This window comes from Aspergillus ambiguus, assembly GCF_047715705.1.
Source record: "Aspergillus ambiguus strain CBS 117.58 unplaced genomic scaffold BDV59scaffold_17, whole genome shotgun sequence".
NCBI lineage: Eukaryota > Fungi > Ascomycota > Eurotiomycetes > Eurotiales > Aspergillaceae > Aspergillus > Aspergillus ambiguus.
In genome coordinates this window covers 452,538-476,622 of record NW_027395530.1, presented here as the reverse complement: position 1 = coordinate 476,622, position 24,085 = coordinate 452,538, and the positions used below count along the sequence as shown (strand labels likewise).

General features: G+C 52.9%; 9 protein-coding genes across 9 annotated transcripts; 3 read left to right on the top strand and 6 right to left on the bottom strand.

Moving 5' to 3' along the window:
- Positions 1-10: 10 nt before the first annotated feature.
- Positions 11-1,356, bottom strand: BDV59DRAFT_36476 (putative flavoprotein). The gene has a single exon (XM_073696266.1). It carries the CDS (start codon positions 1,130-1,132, stop codon positions 335-337), a length of 798 nt encoding a protein of 265 aa, XP_073547737.1. The 5' UTR covers positions 1,133-1,356; the 3' UTR covers positions 11-334.
- A 476-nt stretch (positions 1,357-1,832) lies between these two features.
- BDV59DRAFT_193482 (uncharacterized protein) lies at positions 1,833-3,429 on the bottom strand (the record flags this gene model as incomplete). Its single annotated transcript, XM_073692237.1, has 5 exons — positions 1,833-1,861; positions 1,911-2,036; positions 2,109-2,929; positions 2,969-3,113; positions 3,147-3,429. 5 exons carry the CDS (start codon positions 3,427-3,429, stop codon positions 1,833-1,835), a joined length of 1,404 nt encoding a protein of 467 aa, XP_073547736.1.
- Positions 3,430-4,331: 902 nt separating this feature from the next.
- Positions 4,332-5,188, bottom strand: BDV59DRAFT_202326 (uncharacterized protein; the record flags this gene model as incomplete). Its single annotated transcript, XM_073694011.1, has 2 exons — positions 4,332-5,065; positions 5,119-5,188. 2 exons carry the CDS (start codon positions 5,186-5,188, stop codon positions 4,332-4,334), a joined length of 804 nt encoding a protein of 267 aa, XP_073547735.1.
- Positions 5,189-6,313: 1,125 nt separating this feature from the next.
- Positions 6,314-9,177, top strand: BDV59DRAFT_36447 (PA and RING finger domain protein). The gene is made up of 2 exons (XM_073696265.1): positions 6,314-8,697; positions 8,750-9,177. Exons 1-2 carry the CDS (start codon positions 6,569-6,571, stop codon positions 9,099-9,101), a joined length of 2,481 nt encoding a protein of 826 aa, XP_073547734.1. The 5' UTR covers positions 6,314-6,568; the 3' UTR covers positions 9,102-9,177.
- Positions 9,178-9,422: 245 nt separating this feature from the next.
- Positions 9,423-10,437, top strand: BDV59DRAFT_208115 (uncharacterized protein; the record flags this gene model as incomplete). Its single annotated transcript, XM_073695144.1, has 3 exons — positions 9,423-9,524; positions 9,591-10,180; positions 10,236-10,437. 3 exons carry the CDS (start codon positions 9,423-9,425, stop codon positions 10,351-10,353), a joined length of 810 nt encoding a protein of 269 aa, XP_073547733.1. The 3' UTR covers positions 10,354-10,437.
- An 83-nt stretch (positions 10,438-10,520) lies between these two features.
- On the bottom strand, positions 10,521-12,128 carry BDV59DRAFT_202323 (leucine-rich repeat domain-containing protein; the record flags this gene model as incomplete). The annotated part of the gene is made up of 2 exons (XM_073694010.1): positions 10,521-11,478; positions 11,539-12,128. 2 exons carry the CDS (start codon positions 12,126-12,128, stop codon positions 10,521-10,523), a joined length of 1,548 nt encoding a protein of 515 aa, XP_073547732.1.
- A 293-nt stretch (positions 12,129-12,421) lies between these two features.
- BDV59DRAFT_179164 (uncharacterized protein) lies at positions 12,422-13,353 on the bottom strand. Its single transcript, XM_073689872.1, has one exon. The coding sequence runs from the start codon at positions 13,136-13,138 to the stop codon at positions 12,782-12,784; it is 357 nt and encodes a 118-aa protein (XP_073547731.1). The 5' UTR covers positions 13,139-13,353; the 3' UTR covers positions 12,422-12,781.
- Positions 13,354-14,417: 1,064 nt separating this feature from the next.
- BDV59DRAFT_179162 (MGR2/ROMO1 family protein) lies at positions 14,418-15,323 on the bottom strand. The gene is made up of 5 exons (XM_073689871.1): positions 15,200-15,323; positions 15,096-15,122; positions 15,005-15,034; positions 14,856-14,946; positions 14,418-14,782 (listed from the first exon to the last, which is right to left on the bottom strand). The coding sequence occupies exons 1-5, from the start codon at positions 15,252-15,254 to the stop codon at positions 14,659-14,661; spliced, it is 327 nt and encodes a 108-aa protein (XP_073547730.1). The 5' UTR covers positions 15,255-15,323; the 3' UTR covers positions 14,418-14,658.
- A 797-nt stretch (positions 15,324-16,120) lies between these two features.
- Positions 16,121-18,413, top strand: BDV59DRAFT_193478 (putative cytoplasm to vacuole targeting Vps64; the record flags this gene model as incomplete). The annotated part of the gene is made up of 2 exons (XM_073692236.1): positions 16,121-17,239; positions 17,295-18,413. 2 exons carry the CDS (start codon positions 16,121-16,123, stop codon positions 18,411-18,413), a joined length of 2,238 nt encoding a protein of 745 aa, XP_073547729.1.
- Positions 18,414-24,085: the final 5,672 nt, after the last annotated feature.

Sequence of the window (24,085 nt, the reverse complement as noted above, 5' to 3'; positions counted from 1 at the left end):
TGACCATCACATCAACCTGGTATCCTGCTAGATGATAATCGACCACCAATGTCTAGATTTTTTCTCTTGGGGTGATGTGCTTCTCCAACAGAATGTTGTATCACCACGGCGCCGGGGGAGTTGTTGGTTTATCATGACGCATTTGCTTCCTGGCGTAGGACGGCCGCTGCAGTGATTGGATTCTGGCGCTGCGGCTTTCTGTTTTGCGTTGTTGTCGTTGCCTTCCTTGTCTTCTTGTGTCTTTTTTTTCTGGACTGTCATATATGGATGGACATACAACGGGCATCACCGGCCCTTTATAATACAGAGAACCCGACACCTAACTTCCAACCCATCACTCCTTCAACCGCAGCCTCCTCTCCACCACAGCAACAATATCCGTCCACTCCATCATCCCACCGCCGCCCACATCCCCACACGCCAAGCTCTTCTCGATAGGCCTCAACACCTCGAACCACCCGACCATCCCGGGGCCGCGCTCCAGCTCTGGCTCCCGCACCCCCCACTCCTCCTCCAGCACGCGGATCTGCTGCACCGTCACCGGATGCACCCACATGGCGGTATTCATGGCGGGGGCGACGATGATGCGCGCATCGACCTTCCCATCGATGGCCCCCGAGGCATCCCACGCCCGCACCACGTTCGTCAGCAGGTTATCCGCGAACCCGTGGACGATCTTGGCGAGCGAGTTGGCGCTCAGCGGCGCGATGAGGAGCTGGTGCGCCCACCGTCGCAGCGCGATGTGCAGGATCTCGCCGCCGCGCGTCCACGGCTCCGCCCATTCGTCTTCGTCCATGTATACCCCGTCTATGTTGGGAAGAGTCCGCAGGTAGGCCTCGGCGGAGGCTATTGTCGTCGTCCTCGTCGTTGTCGTGGGCTGTTCATGTCTGTGGGGTGGGGCGTGTTCCGTCGGAGGGGGGAGGAAGTGGGCAGCGCTTTTCGTTAGGATGACCCGGATGGAGATACTGGGGTGTTTGGAGAGCGCGGTGATGATTAGTGGGAGCTTGATGGTGGCTACGGAGCCGGTGGCTGCGAGGAGGAGGTGCGTTTTGCCGTCGTCGAGGCTGGCGGCCACTCCGGCTGCGGGGGACTGCGGGGTTCCAGGTTGACGCTCGGGATTTGTCACGGACATTTTGCGGATATAGGTGAAGCAGAATTAGAGAATGTGTAGGGTGATAGATGGACGAATGGTTTATGGGGTGAGAGTAATCTCCGCGTCCGTGGTAGATGGCAAGCGAGACTGGGTGAGTAATTGGAGTCTTTAGCTGTTATCGCAATCGCGATAAGATATGCGTCATCGGCGGAATATATATCCTCTTCCGAACTATACCGTGCTTGACACAGTAAAATTGCCAGACCGAATTGCATTACTAAACTCTCGAGTCCTGCTTTAATAGAGTATTAATCATACATAGACTGCATTGCAATAACAATCTGGCTAACACCCCCACGTTTGGATTATCGTCAATGGGAAGAACCGACATCCATATTCGACCACTTCGGCAATGTTGAATATCCTCCCCAGAACCCTTTCGTACCTCACTAAATCTTAGGATCGTGGAATAAGTTAATATTTTCTTAGAAACCCGAAGGCTCCTCTGGACCACCACTAATATGAGAGAAAATCCGCCGTGAAGGGAGTTTCCAGCGGTCGATGGATGGGTCCTGATCGAAATAGCTCCGCCGACCAAGACTAGATTCGCAGTAGCGGGACCTGACACGACCGAAATTCGCAAAGTTCCCAGCCTGCCCTGGAGAGTCCTGAGAAACGTAGGAATGCAAGTTGATCACAACATTGCCCAAAAGGAGATTCATCCGTCTCGCCGTCTCGCTCAGTGAAGAATCGCAATTTCCTTTGAGCCTATTCACTCTTTGCGCATAGTTTTCTGCAATGTCTGCCACCTGCTGACGAAGCTGCTCCTTTCCCCGATGATCAGCTGAGAACCAAGCGTTTGCCTCGTTAAGCCTTGTCTGTTCCGAACTAGGAGATCTTCCCAAGTAGGAAAGTCCCATAGGTGTATTGCGTACCACAGGATCTGGGATTCCTGGGGGTGGTCTCACGTTCTTTGGCGATTCAGCATTTGCATTGACAGGAGCATCCTTATCACCCGTCTTGGCCATTTTCTTCAGGATGTCTTCATACAGATAGCCTGCGACGGTATGTTGGGGAACGTCCGGCTTAGATCTGGAAGAGCGGCCATGAGCTTCAACTTGGGGACTGTTGCAAACGATAGAGGTGCTGTGCTTTGTTTTGTTACCCACGCCCGTGAACCTGTTTCGTGAACCTCCCTTCTCCACACTACTCCCCAAATAGTGGCGCTCTTCTGACAAGGGAGTCTCTGAATATCTAGACAAGCTCCGCATCTCAGTTGTCTCTGCAGCAAGATGGGAGCTCTCAACAATAGCCCTGAGATAGGCGGTGACTTCCTCCTTGTTGCTTCTCTTTCTCACCTCCTTGGGAACTCGGCCCTCATACAGCTCCGAGATTTGAGCACCAGGGCGTCCATGCCTGGCAGTCTGACTGGGGGACGAAGCAGGAGTACAGGGTCGGCCTTCACTGTAGGAGATATCATATCGCAGACCGGGTAACCCCTCACGAGGGACGTTACGACACACTGTGTCGTATCCAGTTGACGTGGATGCCATTTTGCGTCGCTCAATATGTACATCAGCCGATGAAGTTTGCATGCTAGCTGTAATATTGCGGATATTGGGATGCTTGTGGCCAGAAGGTTGACTGCGCAGTGATTCGTATGGAGATTGATTCGAGGGACGATCGAAAGACTCCCTATAGAGACTCAACGATGACTCTGCCAGCAGGTCGCTCAAATAAGGCTTTGCGGGCGTTGCGACGGAAAAATTTTCGTAAGTTTTGCGTGCAGGCCAGGTACCATATCCAGGGTGATGGTTGATATCTCTCGCGAATGGGCTGCTTATGATCGTATCATGTGGCCCAGAAGCTGAGAACGCGAAGGGAGAATCGTAATCACAAGAGTAACTCAAAGGGTTCCTATGTGAATGAGGGACTCCATGGTCGTACCATGGTCCCTCTTGGTCAAATTTTCTATTATCTTTGTCCTGCATTTCTGAGTAGAAGCGAGAAGGTATCAGAGCTTCTTTGTAATTATATAGCCTGTACTTCTTACTGCTTGCCTGGTGGAACGTCGAGAGTCGAGAAATATGCCTGGGCTTACCCGTACTGCACAGACCTGTGGTTCTGGATATATGCGTGCCTTTTTCGCTTTCTTTTGGATCTTCGAGGTGTAACCGTTTGGAAGACCTTCCAACTCTCAAACGTGAGCTCGCTCTGGCACAAAGTTGACTGAGAGAGATGGGCTGAGACGACGCGAGATTGTCGAAGCTCTCTAATTCCTGAGACTCATCCTGCTCCGCGGTCCTCGATGCCCTGGTTGGAGTAGAAGGCGACATCAGGGATAGTCTCTGAGTTGTCAAAATGGAGAGGCTTCGTCGTTCTTTGATGGAGATGGGGGAAGAGAAGAGACGGTTGGAGAGATTTCTGCTTCCGTCTCTGAGCGCCCCGGTGTGAGTAACAGATCTAAGCGAGCCTGGAAGAGGTCGCAGGATAAGCGGAGATGGTGAGTGGGGAGGCGAATCGAATACACTTGGGTCAGGTAGATCCTCTGTAGGGGAAAGAGGCGAGTGGGTGTCGGAGGCTTGTTGGTTTGATGGAGGGAACATGGGAGATGGAGGTTGATGTGGACTGGAAGACTAGAGCCAGACGAGTGAGAAAAGTGAAGTGAATTCCAATGCATGGGACTCTCTTACCGGTAGGATGTTTTCTCCCTCGGGGCTTTCCTCCGGCCATGACCCTGGAAGTGAATGTTTCTTGGATTCGACTTGATGAAGTGAGCTTTCGACACCAAGAGGAGCTCGACCGATCTTGATGCTTTCAATTGTCACAGCTGATTTCTTTTTACGAGATCGCTGGCCTGGAATCGACGATTAACAGAAGTTCGGACCGGAAGGCCGTTGGAAAACACGAGGGCTACTTACGACGACGATGTCTTCTGGGCTTCGCTTCGTCTGACATGGTCGACGACATAGTGAGCCTGGAGCACTAGCAGGAATAGACAAGAATGGATTGAGAAAGTATAGAGGTGAGAAAGGGAATGGGGAGAAAGAAATGGCCACGACAGTTGTCGAGATGTATACAAGAAGCGCGTCTACGGATCCCAATCGGGAAAGGGCCAATCCACAAAGGGAAACTGTTAGACTGCAGATTGGATGTGATTAGATACTTGCAATAGACACTAAAATATACAAGCCCAATATCTCGTTTGACGACTCGCTTTTACTTCAAAACACACTGCTCACCACTGGTTTCGCTGGGAGTATCCCTGGGAATATCCCGTGTCTGACTCCATGCGTGAGCCGCCCATCTTATTTCCGGAGTCGTATCCATAGGATCCTCCAACTTGCTGGCCAGTGCTACGGCCACTGTAGCTGCTACCTCCCATAGCATTGCCTCCTCCAAAGCTTCCAGAGCCATAGGAATCAGTGCCTGAACCATACTCATTCGACCTCGATCCATAACCACCGGTGCCGCTTCGGCTGTAGTCTCCGGTTGAACCGTAGTTACCTGCGCCAGACTTGGATCCGTACTCGTTCGATCCGTAGTTGCCGGTAGAGCTTCGGCCATAGTCCCCGGAAGTGCTCGAGCCATAGTTTCCGGAGCTAGATCGACCATAATCACCCGATTGACGAGTGTTGGAGCCGTAGTTTCCAGAGCTGGGCCGATCGTAGTCGCTTGGTCCATGTCCACTATAGCTCTTGCTGCCATAGGTATCGGATCCATAATTGCCCGAGCTGGATCGATTGTAGTCGCTTGACCCATACCCACTAGAACCCTTGGTGTCATAGGTATTGGAGCCGTAATTGCCCGAGCTGGATCGATTATAGTCGCTCGATCCGCGACCGTACGTCTTCGAGCCGGCGCTATCCGAGCCATAGTTGCTAGATCTGTAGTCCGCCGAGGTTCTTGAACCGTAGTTGTCTGAACCATAGCTACCTGACTTGCCGTACTCGCTCGAGCCGTAGTCAGAGCCTGAAACATATTAGGACTTGCCGTGTGAATAGATCAGCGGGAGCGGAACATACCAGAGTACTTGGAGGAGTCGGAGTGATGGCCAGTCACGGCATCCTTGACCTTGTTGAGAATGTTAGGCATGATGGGATGTTGTTCTGAATAATCGGACAGTGTTTTTGGAGAGTGACAAAAGCTGCAGATTTACGAGACGAATGATATCCGTCTTTTATAGGGAAAACTTGACCCCTGCCCCGGCTCTCTGACGCCATCATGAAGCATGTCCGAAGATGTCCTTAGGGAAAGAAGAGTGAAATGGCCGGTTCATCCAGGGAGGGATCCATGACGTTTCCGGAGTATAGGTGGTGAAGCGACGTCACGAGTCCGAACGAGGTAAGTTCAAGGTGAAGCCATGGATGGCTGTGGAGAGGAAAGCTCCAGGCCGCACCAGCCACAGATGCGACCGCCACAGGATCCCCACCGTGGAGGAGGCCCCGATTATGATCCACGAATTGAGGGAACCAACCGTCGGTGGTCGGCCATGGGATACTGGTGGCCGGTGTTAAATCAGAAAATCTGATGACGGTCCGTGTACAGAGTAGAGATCGATCTCACAGGGCGGAATGGGGCGATGTGACGAGTTCAACCATTATGGGGTTTGATACCCACTGTTGGCGCCATTGACCGGAATTTCCAGCTAGTCGTTTTATCTATCGAGGAACTGTGAACGCCTCGAAGAGATCCCAACGAGAGACTATCGAAACCCGCAGAGATCCATCTTTGCTGTAGGAATTGTGCCTATTCGCCGGCGGAATGCAGGTCAGGGCGCATTCGACCTAGGTCAGGTACTTTCAGTCACGACCGGAACCGAGGATAGACAGGGCGAATACTCCATACGGAGGAAGTGTCGATCTGCGCAAGTTTTCTCGCTTTTATCGGGCTCTTCAAATGGCGTCAAACTCCGTCGAAAGCAAATGAGACGGGATGTGGGGAGGCGATGACAACATGATCTGCGGGGAGTTCATCCCTCTCTCCAGCGACATTGGGACGGACAGGACAAGGTGTTCCGGATACAGACCGGGGAATATCGAGAAAGAGATGCATTAGACCTTGACAAGGAACATGTCTAATCCTGCAATGCTCCGGTTGACGGGTTACTGCCTGTAGAAGGAGATATATAAGTCAGGTGAGGATCCCGTGACTCCGAGGCTGTGCTTGCGTGGACAACGACCAACCGGAACCCATCAGACGAACGACATCATCCTCCTCTCCATCCATCTTCCACTCTACCACCCACCCCTGATCCTTCTTTGGTCTCCCTATTTCTGGCGTCCCGTTTTCGTTCTTGTTCGTCTGCCTTCTCCATGACTGTCCACCCCTGTGGTTGTCGTCTGATGGCCGTTTGATTGGTCTCCTCCATCAGTCATCAGCTTAAAGCCAAAGAAATCCATCAATCTCCCTTTCGTCATTCCTTCATCTTCTCCCCCTCATCCTCTCGAGGCTGATAGCCTGAACCGACTCATTATGCGACCGCCACGTCTAATTCTCCTTGTCTTTGCTTTCCTCTTCTTTCCCATCTTCTTGACTTTCTTTTCCGCTCTGACATCATCTCCGCGTGTGACCACCCCTAGTACGTTCGCCGGTCGAGCGTCGGGGCTCCATGCGTTCTTTTCCTTTAATATCCCTTCCTCCTTATTCCCGCCCTCCGCCGTCATCAGTCTCACCGATGATAATTCTACCTTCTTTCTAGCCAGACCTGCTGCGTTTGGCCCTCTCCTTCCGGATAATGGCCTTAGCGGTGAACTATGGGCCGGGAGTGGTTTCGGCGATCGGACTGCCGCTGGTGCCGAAGGGGAGCTGGGTTGCTCCGATATACCCGGCTGGGGCGAGGGGGATTCTCATCGACCGGTCGATAAGACGACGGGTGCCGTTGATAGTTCCGGCGGAAGGTCCGGGTCCGGGGTCGGTATCGAATCGGCCACATCGCAAATCCACCGGGATTCACCGCAGGACGGTACGGCGGACTCTGCTTCTAACGATGGCACCGACGATCACTTGCATCACCCGCTCCCCGAGTCCGAAGTGGCTGATCCAAATGCTGCGGAACCCCATGCCGAGTCCTCCTCCCTAAACAAGCAAACTACGCATGCAGATATCCAGTCCCTCCAGGAAAGCGCAGAGATCAGCGGTAAGGTCGTGCTGTTGAGTCGCGGAGGCTGTGGCTTCCTGGAGAAGGTCAAGTGGGTGCAGCGACGTGGAGGGATTGCTCTCATAGTTGGCGATGATACCCGAGGGGGAGGTCTCGTGACCATGTATGCCCGAGGCGACACCTCTAACGTTACTATCCCCGCCTTATTTACGTCGCATACTACGGCGCAACTCCTATCGTCTCTCGTTCCTGCCCAGAGCGAGGATCTGGCGGATGAAAGCTCCGCGGCAAAGCTCTCCAACCATGGTGGGAAACAACGAGTAGAGTCGACCACCACCACAACGGCAGTCTCGTCTCCAACATCGACCCGCTCCGCCCCCACTGGCGCTAGCTCAACCCCTGCGCAGCCCAAGAAAGGCTTCTTCCGCGGCGTTTTATCATTACTCGGCTTGGGGACTCACCGCACAGGACATATCTCGGAGGACAACCAGCGTCCCCCGACCAGTGGAAACATTAACTGGATCGTGATGGATCACTGGGATGACCAGGAAACGTCCAGCAAGAGCCGAACGAACAACGATCAGAGCCGACGAGAGACTGGCGATGGGGATGGGTTCGTTATTGGAGTACAAGATTGGCGAGATCCAGACCTTGTCGCTCCGATGAGCAGCTCCATCCCGTCGGCAACTAGTATCTCCCAGACTGATGGCTCCCGTTCAACACAGGGCCCTCTAAAAGGTGGCAGCATCACCCCGGGGAGCGGCGAGTACCGTACCATCGAAAAGCCCAAGACCAACAAGCAATCAGACAGTAAAATGGTTGAGACACAGAACGCGGAAGACGACAGCAAAGGATCTGCGCGGGGTGGCAGCTGGTTCGCCAAACACTTCGGATGGGTGAAGGAGAGCGAACCCGAGTCCAGCCTTTCGTCGCGCGACTATTCAGAAGCCAGGAGATCTCAAAATGGTTCGTCCCAAAACCGCCAAGGCGCGAAGATCCTGGAGCATGACGGCTTATGGGTCACGTTGACCCCAACGAGCATGTCCACCAGCCCATTTTTTGACACGCTTCTTGTTCTTGTGGTCAGCCCGTTATTGACCTTGACTGTTGTATACGTCCTTCTGTTGCTTCGTTCCCGAATCCGACGGCGACGCTGGCGTGCGCCCAAATCACTCGTCGACCGTCTGCCAGTCAGGACGTACCACACGATCAGCACGTCGTCTTCGAGTTCCACTCGCTCTGTCAGCCCTGGTCCCGTCTCTCCAACATCTCCGCTTCTGGGCTATTCGGGGCTCTCAGCCTCGCAGTTGGGAACTCAGAAGTCCTCCAGCATGGGTAGCCCAAAGAGCCATTCGAAAAAGGAAAAGTCAGGAGCGTCTACCCTGTGGCGCCGAAAGTACACCGGACGACAGGTCGAATGCGTTGTCTGCCTCGAGGAGTATGTCGATGGACAGAGCCGGGTGATGAGCCTACCATGTGGGCATGAATTCCACGCTGAGTGCATGTAAGTTGTCCCACGAGACCCCCACATAGAAATAGACAGTAACCGTTTACAGTACCCCCTGGCTGACCACGCGACGGCGGACATGCCCGATCTGCAAAGGAGACGTGGTTCGGTCGCTGGCTCAAAACAGGGCCGTTGAACCGACGCCCGAGGCAACCGAGCTAACCCATCAAGCCAACGATGACTCGCCTAACCGACTTTCTGTTCCTGTTCCGATTGCTGTTGGTCCAAACGAGAATGAGATGTCGGACCCGGAGCGACAAGCCAGGCCGGAGGACGGGCTTCTTCGCGGACAGTCGTCCTCGGCTCCTCCGCCGGGATGGAGAAATTTTGCTGTGCTGAGTTTTTCGGCCCTGAGCGGCGATACAATCTGGCATCAGGGTCAGACTGACAGCGACAGATGATATCTTGGCACTTGTTGATATTGATACCGATGTCCTTTTCCTTCTTTCGTTTCTTTTGTCTACGTACTGCATTAGCGATCTTGAGGTGTGCACGGCCGGCGTTGGTGGACTAGGTATATGGAATCGCGGCGCAGTGCAAGCCAGATATTGGCTAGGTAGCAATGTACTGAGCACACTTCTCCAGTGTTGTCGGGTGTATCAGTATCGAACCTAAATTGTACGCAGTATAATAAGGTGACGTCATCAGACTCTAGCTATTACCTCATTCCGTAGTGTAAACGGAGCTATCCACCACCCATCTTCCCACAACCAACCCCAACCATGACCGACAAGATCAAAGACACCGTCCTCGCGGAGGCCAAAGCCGCGCAGGACGTCGCCCACGACGTGGCCCGCGCCGGGGCATACCTGTATCCAATCAAGGTGACGACGACCTCTCGCCCTCGCCAGCAGATAGACAACAGAACCTAACAATCAACCCCCCAACAGGGCCTCATCTACTTCGCCACGCACCGCCCCCTCTGGCGGCCATTGCTCTCGCAGGCGGGCCAAACAATCGCGTTAGGGCTAGGCGTAACGACGGGGATGTTCTTTTTCACGTACGTGCCGCAGATGACGCTGATGGTGTTCACAAGCGGGCCCCTGCTGGCGCCGTTCTCGGCGGCGCTGCTGGTGCTCAGCGAGAGCTCCACCATCACGAATTTCCTGGCGCGCTCGTTTGTCCTGCGCGACGCGCTGACGGATACCTTCGACGGCACGCTGGTCGCCTGCGGCTGCGACGAGCTGGTGTCGGCCGGCCGGACGGTCGAGCGGACCGGAGCGGGCACGGGCGCGGACGCGATGGCGCGGCTGGGCCGGGTCGTGCGGAAGCCGTTGGCGCGATTGCATCCGCGCGCGCTGCTGCGCTCGCTGCTGCTGCTGCCGCTGAATTTCGTGCCCGTCGTTGGCACCCTGGCGTATGTGTTTGTGCAGGGTCGGCGGTTTGGGCCCGTTGCGCATGAGCGCTATTTCCAGTTGAAGGGGTGGGGGGAGAGTCGGAAGGAGGCGTGGGTGAAGAAGTTCCAGGGCGCTTATACGGGGTATGTTTTGAGCTTTTCCTTTGGTCTTGGTTGCGAGTGCGCTAACGGATGGTAGGCTGGGGATGGCGTCGTTTCTGCTAGAGATGGTGCCGTTTGCTTCGTTGGTTTTTGCGTTTACGAATACCGTCGGCGCGGCGTTGTGGGCGGCGGATCTGGAGAAGGTGACGGAGTGATCTCTATGGGTACCTTAGGTAGTCAGGTAGGTAGGTATGAGTCGGTTGAGGTCTAAGTGCAGGTGGAGGTTGATGTATGTAACACGAACACGGACACCCGAAGGTCGATATCAATACAGATTCAAAAGTAAGATATGTACAAATACAACAGTCTACATTCCACGCATTCATGCTCCCTGGGACGTCAGTCTGGGCTCCTCTACCCCGGGAACGCATGCCCAGCTGCATCCAAACCTCCGGAACGGCAATGGACGAAGGCTCTCGCCAGAGGGGCGCGGTCCCTTGAGTCCATTTTCGTACGTGACGCAGTCCCACCACTCAACCCATTCGGTACGAGCAATGACAAAGGCCCGGTGACACACCGAGCAATGTCGCCCGCCGCCGTTGCGGACCTCGCGCGCCTGCTGGAGAAGCCGCACCATCAAGGCCGGGAGGTCGGCAATGTCGGCGTCTGTGATCTGGTCGAAGAAAGGAGACCGGCTAAAGGCGAGAAGGGAGACCTCGCGGAGGGACGGGACTCGCGTTTCTGCCTGGTTGGACTCGTTCGTGCGCATCCCACCCATCAGGGTCGGCTCCCCAACGGGGAAGCCTTCCATGTTGAACCGGCGTACCGGCCCCGTTGCAATGTGGATCGGAGCCCAGGCTCTCTCGGGGGCGGGGCCCTCATATTCGCCCATTTTCAATGCTTCTGGGAGCGACGCAGGGGCCGTGCTGTTAGGGAAGTGCCACTGCGCTATATCCGCGTCCTCGATCTGCCGAAGCGGATTCGGGCGGACAGTTAGATGCTTCAGATCACCTTTCTTGATGAGCCATAACAGCTCCCACGGGAGACACTGCAAGCGGTTGACGGAGAGATTGACCTCCTGCAGCATGGTCAGCTGCCTTATTGCCGGAGGAATGTCCGTCAGCTTGTTATTGCGCAAGCTCAGGACCCTGAGCGACTTCAACTCGAAAAGCTCCCCTGAGAGCGCGGTAAGCGCGTTTCCTGCGAGGAATAGCCGCAGGAACGGCTGTAGGGAGCTGTAGACATCCTCCGTCACCGGAGGCTCCCTCACCGCAGGACTCTTGGTGAGATGCTGCAGCGGTCCCAGGAGGCCCCGCGGAAGAACCCTCAGGTTACCATTGCTGCACGATCCAGTCAGCCACTAACCAACTCCAAGTACCGAACTCATCAGCGACGCATACCTCAAATCCACGCTGTCCTCTCCCCGTTCCAGACATTCATTAACCACCGTACGGGCGAGCCCATGCTCCCTGGGCTCCTCCACCTTCTGGAAGCCTACTCGCACAGATGGCGGCTCCAGGTGGCGTGGAAGCTCTGGCGAGTTTTCCACGTTTCTTCCGCGAACCGAGCGAGAGTTCGGTCGATGGACCGGGACCAGGAGATCTTCCCCCCAGTTGGACGCATCGGAAGAAGGCAACAGGGACTCGGCGGCGGACTCATCACTCCCCATCCATACACCACTATCGACCAGACGCTTGTCTTTGAAATCGGCCCGCTTGCGCTTCGGGTCCTTCACCATCTCCCCCCACCACGTGCCGCGATAGCGTCGTTTCCGGTTACCGGACGACACGGGGGCGTTGTAATTCTCCAGCCCAGAGGCAGGGACGTCATCGCTGGAGAAGAGGGCAGGATCGCTGGAGGGCTGGCTGGAACGGTCGTCAAAGCGGGACAGTCGGTACGTCTTCCGGAGGGAGGAGGGCGCTCGAGGAGTATTGGTCGGGGACCGATGGCGAATGCGCGGGGGCGGCGGGAGAGGGATCTCGCTGTCCATGGTTTTCCGTGAGGTTGAGGGAGTTGCGTGAAAGACGGGGGGAGAAGGGGAGAGGAGAAGGAAAAGAGAAGCAGCGGCGAGCAAGATCAGATCACCAGGAGTGGAGCGGAAACATGACGTCCCGAAAGAATGGATCGACTGCGTTGACTGTTGATGGCTTGCCCGATTAGGCGAGCACGCGTCCTCCACGCGGCCGCAGCCAATCAGCGGGCCGTCGCATGGCTCCATCTCGAAGTGGTCGATGCGCCATGATCGACTGGACTTTATTGGACTTTATATTGAGGACGGAGTATGGAGTAGATAGAATATATTGGGGTAGAAAATATAATGTAGTGAGCAACTGTACAGATTGCCATCGCATCAACCGCCCACCGCATCAACTCGTGACGAATTCAGAATCTCGTAAAAAGGGGGTATATAAACAGGCATATGGATCCATAACACCTAACCGTCCGCCGTCGTTTTCTCGCCGGCTATCCGGTTCATCCAGCGGAGGGCACGAAGTGAATCGAAGAATCGACAAATATAGAAGACAAATAGGGGGAAGTATCAAAGAGAATCGAAGTATCATCACCAATCCAAGCCAATCTGATTGTCTCATATGGACATCAGATTCCCCATGAAAACCAATCTCACAGGTCCAGGAAACATTCCTACAGATAGCCCAAGGCTAGGGCAACAGAGCCTGCGGCAAGCGCCACAGGGAGATGGACATCACCGATGCGCACCGCTGCACCGGTGGACGGAGTGGACGAGGCGGAAGCGGTGGCGCTGGAAGCAGCAACAGAAGAGCTGGAGACGACAGCGCTGCTCGTGGGGATTGCAGAGCTCGTGGGAGTGATAGCGGCTGATGATACCGGGGTGCTGGAGGCGGCGGACACGGTGTTCACGCGGATCAGCGTACGGGTGATGGTATGTGTGCGAGTCGAGGTGAGAGTTTGCTCGTCGGCAGCGACAAGTTGGGAGACGGCCAGACAGAGGGCGGACGAGACGAGAGTGGACCACTTCATGGTTGCGGATGATCGATACAACACGGAGTAGAGGAGTAGATATAAGAAATTGGATAGTGGGAATAAACAGAATCTGGCGAAGCAGCGCCGAGGATATAGAAGCGAAGACCAAAGGAGCGACGATGAACGCAAAGGAGTGAGCGTTGAGGAGGTAAAGAGCGAAAGGGTACGAAAGAGCGTCAGAGGTGGAAGAAGGAACGAGAGAGGAAGCGCCGGGACTAAATATGGATGAGACCCCTAAATGGTTCTTTGTGCCTGGGGCCACCCCCGGCCCATCTCAGTCCAATCGCAAGGGGCTCACCACCTCATCTCATTTTAATCTTAATCTCCCCCGTCGGTTCGCCTCTCTCGCCCTCTGACCTGGTTCCGGATGATTGGTGTAACGTGTCCGGGAGGATCCCCATGATGGATCCTTCAGGGCGAAAACAGTCAGCTCGCAGGATCCTTCTCTTCGCTTCTGGGTATACATGCATATGCTACGCGATGGGCGTGGATTAACTTTCGTTCCTGACCCGTTCCTGGTGATGGATCTCATTCTTGTCATTTATTATGTCTTACTTCGTACCTCTAAATGTTCTGTCAGACTTCAGGAATCCATCTTCCTTCATTCTCCGCCGCAACGGCGCCTGTTGACATCGTTCGTGTCTCTCAAATGTTTCACTCGGAAAATCCTGCAAAAGCCCTCGCCACAACCCGAGGGAAATTTCCTCTTTCCGGACTGACGTGCCGACGATACATCCAATGATCTCTACCGTTGTTGGCTCCAGGCGCTAGCGAACTAGTCTGTCGATAGGGATACGATCGTCTGGAAATTTCTTTAGCTGGTAGTGGGACAAACACCTCACCCGTTCTAAGCCGGGACGGGTAAGGATATTCCTCGGTCTGCTCCTTGCACACACTATTGCCCCGGTATTTGCTGTATAAAGTTCGGTCTGATCACATTCATCATTCGGAAGAGAAGGGTTTGGATTGCAATTCCGACTGCTGACCGATGTTTGGCACTTGACTGGATCCCCTTCCAATAACAAATTCATGGATAGGTGCATGGTGTAATCTCTTCGAATTAATACTCCTGCACTTCGGAAGTTAACAGTGTAGTGCGAGATCAAGGGCGCTCGCGTATCATTACTCCGGATTCTCTCCCCATATCCCTCCTGGCTTCAGCTTGCTCTGGAGACTGATAGGTCTCATGCTATCTGATGGTCTGCTGGCCCTACTCGGTACCGAGTACTGTATCTACACCGTACACCGCACGCATTCCACCACCTAGGTACTCTACTCTAACTCATCACCGTCATTAAGAATTAATCATTGTGTAACGCCTAGAGACTTCCGTCTCCGGGCCAAGGTATCGAAATACCTCGAGCCAATCCCAACGCTCCAAGTTATGTACATCATACAAAATCCCATCCCTTCCTTCCCCACACGGCTTCCGTCTCCCCCATAAGTGCCGGTTCGAGGTGATTATTGTACAAATTCTGTGGCATGCGCCATGCGCCAAAGCTCGACGGTTGGTTCCTTTACTCCCGGACAGGGCGAAGGGGGCTCTGGCGGGGGAGCATCATGGGAGGTCCCCGGGCACGGAGCCAAGCATCGTTATGAGGGCCCTCGGTACGGATGACACTACCGATAGACATGAAGAGACTGGCGCACATGGTCAGTCAAGAATGTCATCACCTACTCACTCCCTGTCGGAGGCCAGGGATTATAGACATACCCAAATGTCGCACCGGAACCCAGCATGTATTTGCCCAAAGTGCGCATGACGCCGTTGGGGCCAGCTCCGTACTGGAAGATGGTGACCGTTCCTGGATGGGATGAATAGGAAGTTCGTAGACACGACGGACTGGATACCCGCAAACTAACCGATGATGAAGCCCATAATACCCCCGACAGCTAGACGAGATCTCTGATCAGTAAGGCTCGACGAATCCAACATAGCAATGTAGAAACTTACTGGAACCCATCATAGCACCCATCTTCACTATAAGCCCGTTAGCTCTGCTGTGGTGGGGACGGAGGGTGGATGGTAGGACGCCATCCAGCAAACCCATCACTCACTCTTATCGAAAGTCGAGGGGCCATGACCCTGAGGAGGACCTGCGACAACGGGCATCTTGCAAGAAGGACTGGGGAATCGCACAACCGAGAGAAGAAGGTATCCAAAGCGGACGACCAGAACGGGAGAAACGCTGCTGCTTCAAAGCTCCTCCGTCCATCGGTCCATTCCGTCAGTGGCACGTGATGCACACGGCACCGCCTTCCCCCTCAGGGCTAGTGCACCAGTGAGGCTGACTCATCACACGTGCGGTGTCCCACGTGACCGCCCCCGTTCCAGGAGCAGAAACGAGCTGATTGATTCTCTTCCCGTCGGTTGTTGCTACAGTGGCCACCCATGCGATTCTGTCTTGGTCCTCCCGGCTTTTCTGTGTCGAGTTCCTGCTCGCTTGGTGGCTTACACGCCTGTGCAAGGCGGCCGTCCCCGTCTCGTGCTTCTTCTGCTCGCCCCCGACGGTAATCTCACCGGTCGCTCCTCGGGTGAGGATCAACCGTCCATCTAGGCGCCTCCTTGCTCTGAGGCCCGTTTCCACTTTCTTTTTTTATTATTTCATCCAACCTCCACCTTGTTCAACCTGTTTGTTTATGTACTTTCGAGGTAGGCTCATCATATCCACGCGAATCGTGGGTTTCGACCGTCGTCTCCGCCCGTCGTGAATGCGGGAGGACGTTCGTTTTATTTGGCCGCTACGGGAGGCTAACGTGACCTTTACCCCCAGACTCTCCCATCCGCGCCGCTATTCATCGTTGATCTCTCACTTTCACTCCGTAACGCGACAGTTCCTCGCCGCTGGCCTTCCCTTGATTGACGAGTGTTCTCTACCTCGATTTCGTCCGAACACCCGTCTCCGCTTGCGCCGTACGGGTTAGGACCGCCCAAACACCGTCAATCGACTCGAGACCATCCCCCTGGCATCCTTCTCCATGACTGCTGTGGCATCGCCGCCTAGTGTGCAATCCGGGCCTCGTTTGGGATGGTACACTTCTGGTAACGGTGGCCAAGGAGCTCTCTCTTCCATGAACGCCGACGAGGTTTCACGCATGTTTATGCCACGCAAGACCCTTCAGAGATCGAATTCCTCTTCTTCTCTGAGTTCCACCTCGTCCACATCAACCGTGACCGCCGCTCCGCAGAATTCTAATGCGGCTCCCGCCTCTACCGTCGAATCCTCCAGTTGGTCCTCAAAGAAGAAGCCCTCGAGGAGTATCTGGCCAAGCTCCAAGTCAGAACCGGTGTCTGGCGTGAGCAACGCGCGTCCCCAGGTAATGCCCGGCTTTTCGTCCGGACAAGCTGCCTCTTCTACCATGGCTGCGATGCACCAACCTTCCTCCATTGTCCCGTCTCAACACATGTATCAGTCGCAACAAAATGGCGTTCGGGGAGGAAGCGCGCCCTCCGGGGATCCACCCGCGATTCTGACCCTCATCCCGATCAATGGCACCTTCGACAGGAAACAGATCACCGTTCCGTACTACCCGGAGATTTTACGAATCGGGCGACAAACGAATGCCAAAACCGCCCCGTCGCCGGTGAACGGATACTTCGATTCCAAGGTCCTATCCCGACAGCATGCCGAGATCTGGGCTGACAAGTCGGGGAAGATCTGGATCCGTGATGTCAAGTCCTCAAATGGTACCTTCATCAATGGCAAGCGACTGTCTCCGGAGAACCGCGAATCTGAGCCCAGTGAGCTCCGAGAAAATGACCAGCTGGACCTGGGAATTGATATTATCAGCGAGGATCAGAAGACAGTCGTCCATCACAAGGTTTGCGCTAAAGTCGAACATGCCGGCGTCTACGGTACGATCCCCAATATCCTTGATCTCACCTTGGGAGATCTTGACCCGGCCTCTGGGGGCGGACTTTTGCCCTCGCCTCTCAGCCAGCCATTATCACATCTTCGCGGCCGGTCGGGTAGCAATGTCAGCAATCGCAGCGCACAGAGTGCGGCGAGCAGTCAGTTCAACGCACTGCACCAACAGAGACAGATGAACTATTGGAATTCCCCCATCTCCATTGAACAAGTTGTAAAACGACTCACGGTATGATGCATGTTTCGTTTCTGCATCTGTAGCCATATGCTAACGATTTAACCAGGCTGAAATGAAACAGGCGAAGCAACAGGCTCAGGATCTTCGCCAAACTGATGAATTCCTCTCAACGCTCATGAAACCCGGTCACGGGGAAAAGGAAAAAGAAAAGGCCAAACACTCTCCAGCCGAGAGTGTATCATCTCGACAGGTTAATGGAAGGCCCAAGATCCCCCGCGTTGACTCGTTCTCGCGGTTCTCTGATCCTCCTGCACCTCCTCCCCAACAGCCCCTGCCTGAAAAGCCCGACGCGTTGCCGCGGAATGGTATAGATGCTATGTCGCCCCTCAAGCGTTCAGACACGGAAAAACCGAAACTAGGGGCTACTGGATCTCCCGCTTCGCGCGAGTCCAGCCAAATCATATCTCTCATTGAGGCTTTGTCGACGGCCAAGAGAGAGCTTGATAGCCAAGGGGCCCGCGTGAGAGAACTCGAGGGCCTACTGCTTCAGGAGCGAAATGCTCGTGAATTGGCAGAGGAAAAGGCGAGGAACCTTGAGATAAGAAATAAGGAGAACCAAGATGTTGTGCCGCCAGCAGACCTGTGCAAGGAGACTGCTTTGGAGACTTTGGTTGAAAACCAAAAGACGACTACATCGGACGCTGAGACGCCCTGCGAACCTCCTGTTGCCAACTCGACGCAAATTGAGGTGTCGGCCGATGTCCAGACTAGTCAAATCCAGCGTCGCCTGGAATCGATGGTGGCGGAAATGGAAGAAATGAGGAAGCAGGTTGTTCATTTCAAGGAACGTGCCCTTAAGGCCGAAGATGAGACGGTCCAAACTAGGAAGTCTTTGTCCGAGATGATTGAGACCCTGCGGCGAGAGCGCGCAGAAGAGTCCAAGAGCAGCAAGCCAATGGCTCAGTTGAAGAGTGCCGATGAATCGGCGCCTTCGGCCAGTGAAAGGTCAGAACACCTGGAGGCCGACTCTGGAACATCATCACAGCGTCCGACCGTATCATCACAAACGAATGGGGCCGAAACGCCTGACACGGCATTTGCGACACATCCGCCCAGGCGGGATGTGTTGGAACAATCCAGTCCATACGCCTCCATGCTCGGGGTTGTTCTACTCGGTGTTGGGCTAATGGCTTACCTGAACGGATGGCAGAAGATGGACAAATGATCCCTTCTTGCCCGAACTCCTACATCATTTGAATTCTTTCATTTGACCCACCTCGATCCTTTATATTGTTTCCTTATACCTTTTCTATTTTCTATACCGTGTGTATTCTGCTCAATGCTTCGATTAGGAGTATCTGCTGGGTTTGTTTCCTGGGGGTTCCTATATTTTGACTTGTTCGCAGCTATGACTTGCATAAAACGTGCGACTTTCCCTCCCATATTTCTTATTTGTTCTCACATATCATTCTCCATATATGCTATGTTGCGTCAGTTACGAATTTCTGGCAGCAGTGGCTCTTTCCTGTTCTCCTTTCCCATGTTAATGTCTCAAGGGCAGAAACAAGTCAAGTCCTGTATGGCTCCCCAGCCTTTTGTGTATTAGTCTATCATAGCAGCATCACTTCTTTTGACAGTTTAAGCAAGCGATGAATGATCATTTCTCTGCATTGCCCTCTTTTCGAGTTTCTGGGCCTGATTTATCAATCCCAACTGCCTACCTACCGAGAGGTATCCCTCCGTTGAACAATCCTGGGAGACAGTTTCTTTGGTTCGGTTCCTAGACAGAAAGTCAAGCAAGGGGCGAAGTTAGACCTGAAGTTGATTCCTTTCCTTCTATGCCCATATTTTATCCCGTCTCTCTGATGGCTTATTGCATCGACTTGCTATTCACATCAAAAGCTCCGGCGTTATTAGGAGGTGTTCTTATGACAGCAGTTTAATACTAGGATGAGGATTGTATACGCTAGTCTTCGTTGAGATCGAGGACCAAAGGTGGATTATCGATCGATCTGACTCCTGACCGATGCCCAGTACTTATATGTTGACTTACGATGGAACGTAAAGTTACTGCTTATAGGGGCTCAGGATGCCATTTCCGACTACCAATCCAGAATCAGCGAGCATCTGGGTCCAACTCAGGACATGATCTGCCACAATAAGGCACTGATGAAGTAGAGATAGACGTCCACTTGGCCTTCCTAGAGTTTTTGACCAGATAGAGACGGCATGGCCGCTTCCATTACTCAGTGTCTTCCACTACAACATCCGCATGGAGTTGAAAATATTCGATGCCTGTGTTGGCAAGTGCTATCCTGATGTCATTGGTTGGGTAGTTGTCTCAATCATAAGGTAGCTAATGTATTCAACAAAATATATGAAGTACATAAGATGGAGATACCGTCGTGATATTGATGTGGAAGCACTTCAAAATATGCAGCTTGCGAAATCCTGTAAGCACTGCGGGAACAGTGACTCTCTCCATGCTGCCCTACGGAAAGGCCCGTTGGATCACTTACATTGTCAGAGTCTAGGTTGATGGTTAGAAAAGAAATGATATATGCCTTGGTCGTTGCATCATTATATATGGTGTTTAGAAGCGACCATGTTTGCATATAGTTGCTCTCTTATGGTATATTCTAACAAGAAACGACTGAGGCCGCTGTGGCACCTGAATAAAATTCATGCACGCTACAAACGGACAAGAGATCAATGTATAGGATAGATCCAACACAATCGCAGCGTCAAGTACAAATGGTTCATAAAGAGTATGAGCATACCAATAATGCATTCACCTGCCCATGTGCACATCACTACGACACATCCGATCGCAGTACGGGCAACACCACCAATACAACTTATGCACCGTTGAGCCTCGTCGACAGGCAGCACCGCAGTGGACACAGTCAAGGGCACATAGCATGGGTTCTGCATGGCCCCCACGCTCCTGAGTGTCCCGAAGTATGAATAACTCCAAGGAACCTAGATTTGCACACCGCTCCCGACATAAATTCAGGTCTACCAAAGCAGCTGGGCTGTCGTCCGGCCCTGTGCGTTTGCTTGAGTCCCCATGCTCTGTACAACGCAACGGGCGGAGCCAGGACTGCGACTGCCCCGTTGCGCAGCAGCGCTCGTAGAAACAGTCGCAACATGCAACCTGGCACTTATCATGGGTTAAGTGAGGCGGATGCCGCGTTGTGATGATCCGACAGTTCTGGCATACCTGCATGGCGCAGCCCCAGCACCGGTAGTCCTTGACCGCACCGTAGCAGAGACATTCCCGCGCCACCCTCCCAGAGGGACTACGATCACCCATCTCATAGTCTGTAGAATTCTCGGATCCGATGGGGTTGAAGCCTTGTCGGCGGATCAAGAACGCGGTCCATCCTGGGGTGGCGCTCTTATCCGAGAATTCTCGCTTCCGGTGGTGGGCAGCGAGTCCGTAGCGGATCGATGGGGCAGAGAAGCGTTGGATCACTCCATCTGTCCGGAGAGGACGCGACTTAGAGTCGTCTGAGTGTCGGTTGATGTTGCAAAAAACATATAGCTCGATTAATGCGCAGAGTATCATCAGTGTTCTATGGGCCACGGTTAGATCAGACAAGGGGTTGAACGCGTACCGTGCAGTAGCGGAGACAGACATACGCTACTGCGATCACAAAACGCCAAAGATGTAGAAGGAATGTACATGATGAATGGTAACTGATCTTCCCCGCCGTCTTGATGCGAAGGGCACGGATCAATTGGAATGCAGTGGGAGTTCCGGGGGGCACATCGGCCCCCTCAGGCCAGATATTGGCATTGGCACACGACCCCAGAGGTGCAGGAAGAAAATGGGACTGCAGAACAGCCGAGGCAATTAGCAATGCAGCTGTGGTAGTACGGACGATGGCGAGGATGAGCCACCATGGCTTTATATGTTGCCAGTAGTGGTAATGAAATGCCGAGGTAATCACGGCCCAGGCCAACGCAGCGCAGGACTACTAGACGCGAGAAGACATATTTAGCGTGTCTTATCCGACAAAGCCATGGCTATCCTACTATAGAAAGAGAATGAAGCGCAGCACGTACGGTGAAAAGTGGCAAATCTGTGCCTAGGCGGATGTCAGATTGGTAGGGCGGGTTGAAGACAGTCGGATCGTCATGCACCGCCTGATAGAACATGCCAGCGATTAAGCTCAATACAGCGAAAATAATAAACCATACCACTAACAGAGCGTTTTCTAGCCACTGAAAGTGGGGGACCCATGTATGCGTATACCGGCGAACAAGGTCTTCGCAGACATGTGGTGGCGTGTAGGGGAAGTATGGCATTATGGGAGATGAGGATTGGGTCATGCATTAGACGAACAATACGGACATTGCTCCATATTTATTCCTCGCTGGATCCTTCGGGACCAAGGCTGATCGCCAGCGCACTTATTGTGATGGGCTATGCAAGTGGGTTCTGAATACGAGGTCAACACAGACCCATATACCTAGATAAAGATAGAATTTCAGTTGCACCAGAATGATCCAATTCACAGGAATTGAGTGGAGGTACTTAATAAATACGCCTCCCTACAAGAGCCATGGTATAGTGATTCAGCAAGAATGATTTCAGGCATTTGGGTTATCTTTCGTTCTTTGAACGATTCGAGCGCAGTAGGGTCTGTCGCTCACTCAAAAGGTACAACAGCGATCAAGCCATACTAATCCTATACTCACACGGAGACTGGGGCTATTTAGCAAATATATGGAGCTTGTAGCACATAAAAGCTTTCTCAGAGAGAAACAGAGTCCCTTGCGCCTCTTCCATGCAACGGTAAGCTCGCAATAGCTAAGCGACTATGCCTAAGTTAAAGTTGATAAATAAACATCCCTACAGGCGAGCAATGTTTTGGCTTGTGGTCTGGTGGTAGAAGATATTCATGGTATAGTTTCCGATGAAATTTGGTCGCCACAAAACATCTGGCAGTGACTTGTCAGAGCATCCGACTCTCGGGTTTATAAACTAGTTTATGGATCAACTACTAGATCAAAATACGTAGCCCATCCTTACGTGCCCAGTATTATTCCTTCTATGCCAGGAATACTTACCGATTATATTAACTACGAAAAGGTATAGACCAAACCGGATCTCTATCCTCGCCAGATAATGGGGCTTCCTGATACTTTGAAGTATAACTTCAGCTCTTGAGTACGATTCTTCTCGCTGGTACTATTATATATATATATTAAAAAAAAAGAAAGATAAAACATAAACCGTCATGCAGAGTTTGCCGAGCCATCAATAAATGTGAGCATGCTGTCCTCCACATCCTCCACAGAAATCCCTGATTGAATACCCTCCATATCTAGGAAATCCATCCTTAGGCCAAATAAGGGTGATCCCAATTGTTGCTCATGGGTTAATTGATGTTTCATGGTCCGGACTCTGGCCATTAGTTCAGTAATAATCACCCCGTGAGTAGACTCTCTGACGTTCTCTGGCCACCGTTGAAACGCTCTCTGTGCAATATCCCAAGCCTGCTCTGCATGAAGGTCATCCCAACGACATAAAAGCTCGTGCAGGAGAAACTTCAAAGGAGCATATTGGAAGTATGCACCGAGAAGCCACTCCCACATTTTGGCCTGGGGCTCCTTGTCCAGCCGGTATGGAATGTCTAAGATATCAATAGCAGCACAGAACAGTCTGTTGCGAAAATTTCGCTCAGCTGAGGTGATTTCCCCGGGTAATGCGAGGCTGTTATTGTAGAGATTCATCCACATTTCTGTAGTTAGGACATATGAAACATGCTGTGCGAGCCAATGGATTGGCTGGGAGCCATCGCAATACATCAAATACGTTACTTGAAGCCTCCGCTGGCAGCTTTGAATTGCCCGCAACTTTCTTATCCACGGCTGATCGCTCTCAATTATACATCGGGTATAGGCAGTGTCGAATCTGATTAAAGAGAAGCTCATCTCTGTCCAACCCAACTGCACGGCTGCCAATCCTATCATATTGGGGTCTAGATCGCTGTCACAGCAGTTAAGCGGCAACGGCATGCCATCTTGGGAAGGAACAAGATTTGAAGAGACTGTCTCTTTTCCTCGATAGTCTTCAGTCGCCCTATGGTCCAGATACCACAGCTGCCACCACAGCCGGCGTCGTATTTCATCTTCAAACAACGAATGTCCCTTACCCTGGGAATAGTCGAGCCGTCTAGCCAACCCCGCAAGAGTCCAGGCTGACTTTTGTTCCCGTTGATATATGCTGAACGAAATAAAGAGCACAAGTGCCTGGAGAGTACTCATGTCATTGGTGGTAATGAAACCAGCCCGCGTCAAGGCCTGCTCTGTTGCCGAGCGATAGGTGGTAATGGCGGTTGTTTTCATCATATGAAAATAAACCTCGACATCGGTTTCTTTCATAGCGCAGATACATGCGAGGTACATAGCTAACACCAATGCATGTTCTCCCTCTCGCCCACAATCTGGAGTCAGTGTTATCCGTTGAAGCATTCGGTAAGCGCTTGGTCGATAAAGCACTTTGACGAGCGGATCAACATAATCAAGAAATACCAGCCAGCAAACTTGTGCTGTCGCCATCGGTGGGTAGAATGGGACGATGACCTGAGGCCAGGTGAAGCTGAGAGGACGTATTTGATTCTCGGTTTCGCCCATTGACCGTAATGTGTTCCCTTGCACATTCAGAGCAGCGGTCAACTGGCATATACGCGACTCTAATACATTAATCCTCGTGCGATATAATTGATCCTCAGATCCTGAGGTCCATTCTGTATGTACGATCGGCTTTTTGCGGGGTCTGACGCACGTTCTGATAGGGGACGGGTATACGCAGTCAATTGACCACCGAGCGCAGTTGTTACATGGCACTTTTCTGTCGCATCTAACTTTTCTTTTTCGACAGGC

Excerpts from the sequence above, each read along its gene's own strand:
- BDV59DRAFT_36476 (XM_073696266.1), bottom strand. The coding sequence starts at position 1,132 with ATGTCCGTGACAAATCCCGAGCGTCAACCTGGAACCCCGCAGTCCCCC.
- BDV59DRAFT_36447 (XM_073696265.1), top strand. The coding sequence starts at position 6,569 with ATGCGACCGCCACGTCTAATTCTCCTTGTCTTTGCTTTCCTCTTCTTT. Across the intron at positions 8,698-8,749 it reads GAATTCCACGCTGAGTGCAT|TACCCCCTGGCTGACCACGC; the intron begins GTAAGTTGTCCC and ends AACCGTTTACAG.
- BDV59DRAFT_179164 (XM_073689872.1), bottom strand. The coding sequence starts at position 13,138 with ATGAAGTGGTCCACTCTCGTCTCGTCCGCCCTCTGTCTGGCCGTCTCC.
- BDV59DRAFT_179162 (XM_073689871.1), bottom strand. The coding sequence starts at position 15,254 with ATGCCCGTTGTCGCAGGTCCTCCTCAGGGTCATGGCCCCTCGACTTTC. Across the intron at positions 15,035-15,095 it reads GGGTGCTATGATGGGTTCCA|CTGTCGGGGGTATTATGGGC; the intron begins GTAAGTTTCTAC and ends GATCTCGTCTAG. Across the intron at positions 14,783-14,855 it reads GGTTCCGGTGCGACATTTGG|TCTCTTCATGTCTATCGGTA; the intron begins GTATGTCTATAA and ends CATGTGCGCCAG.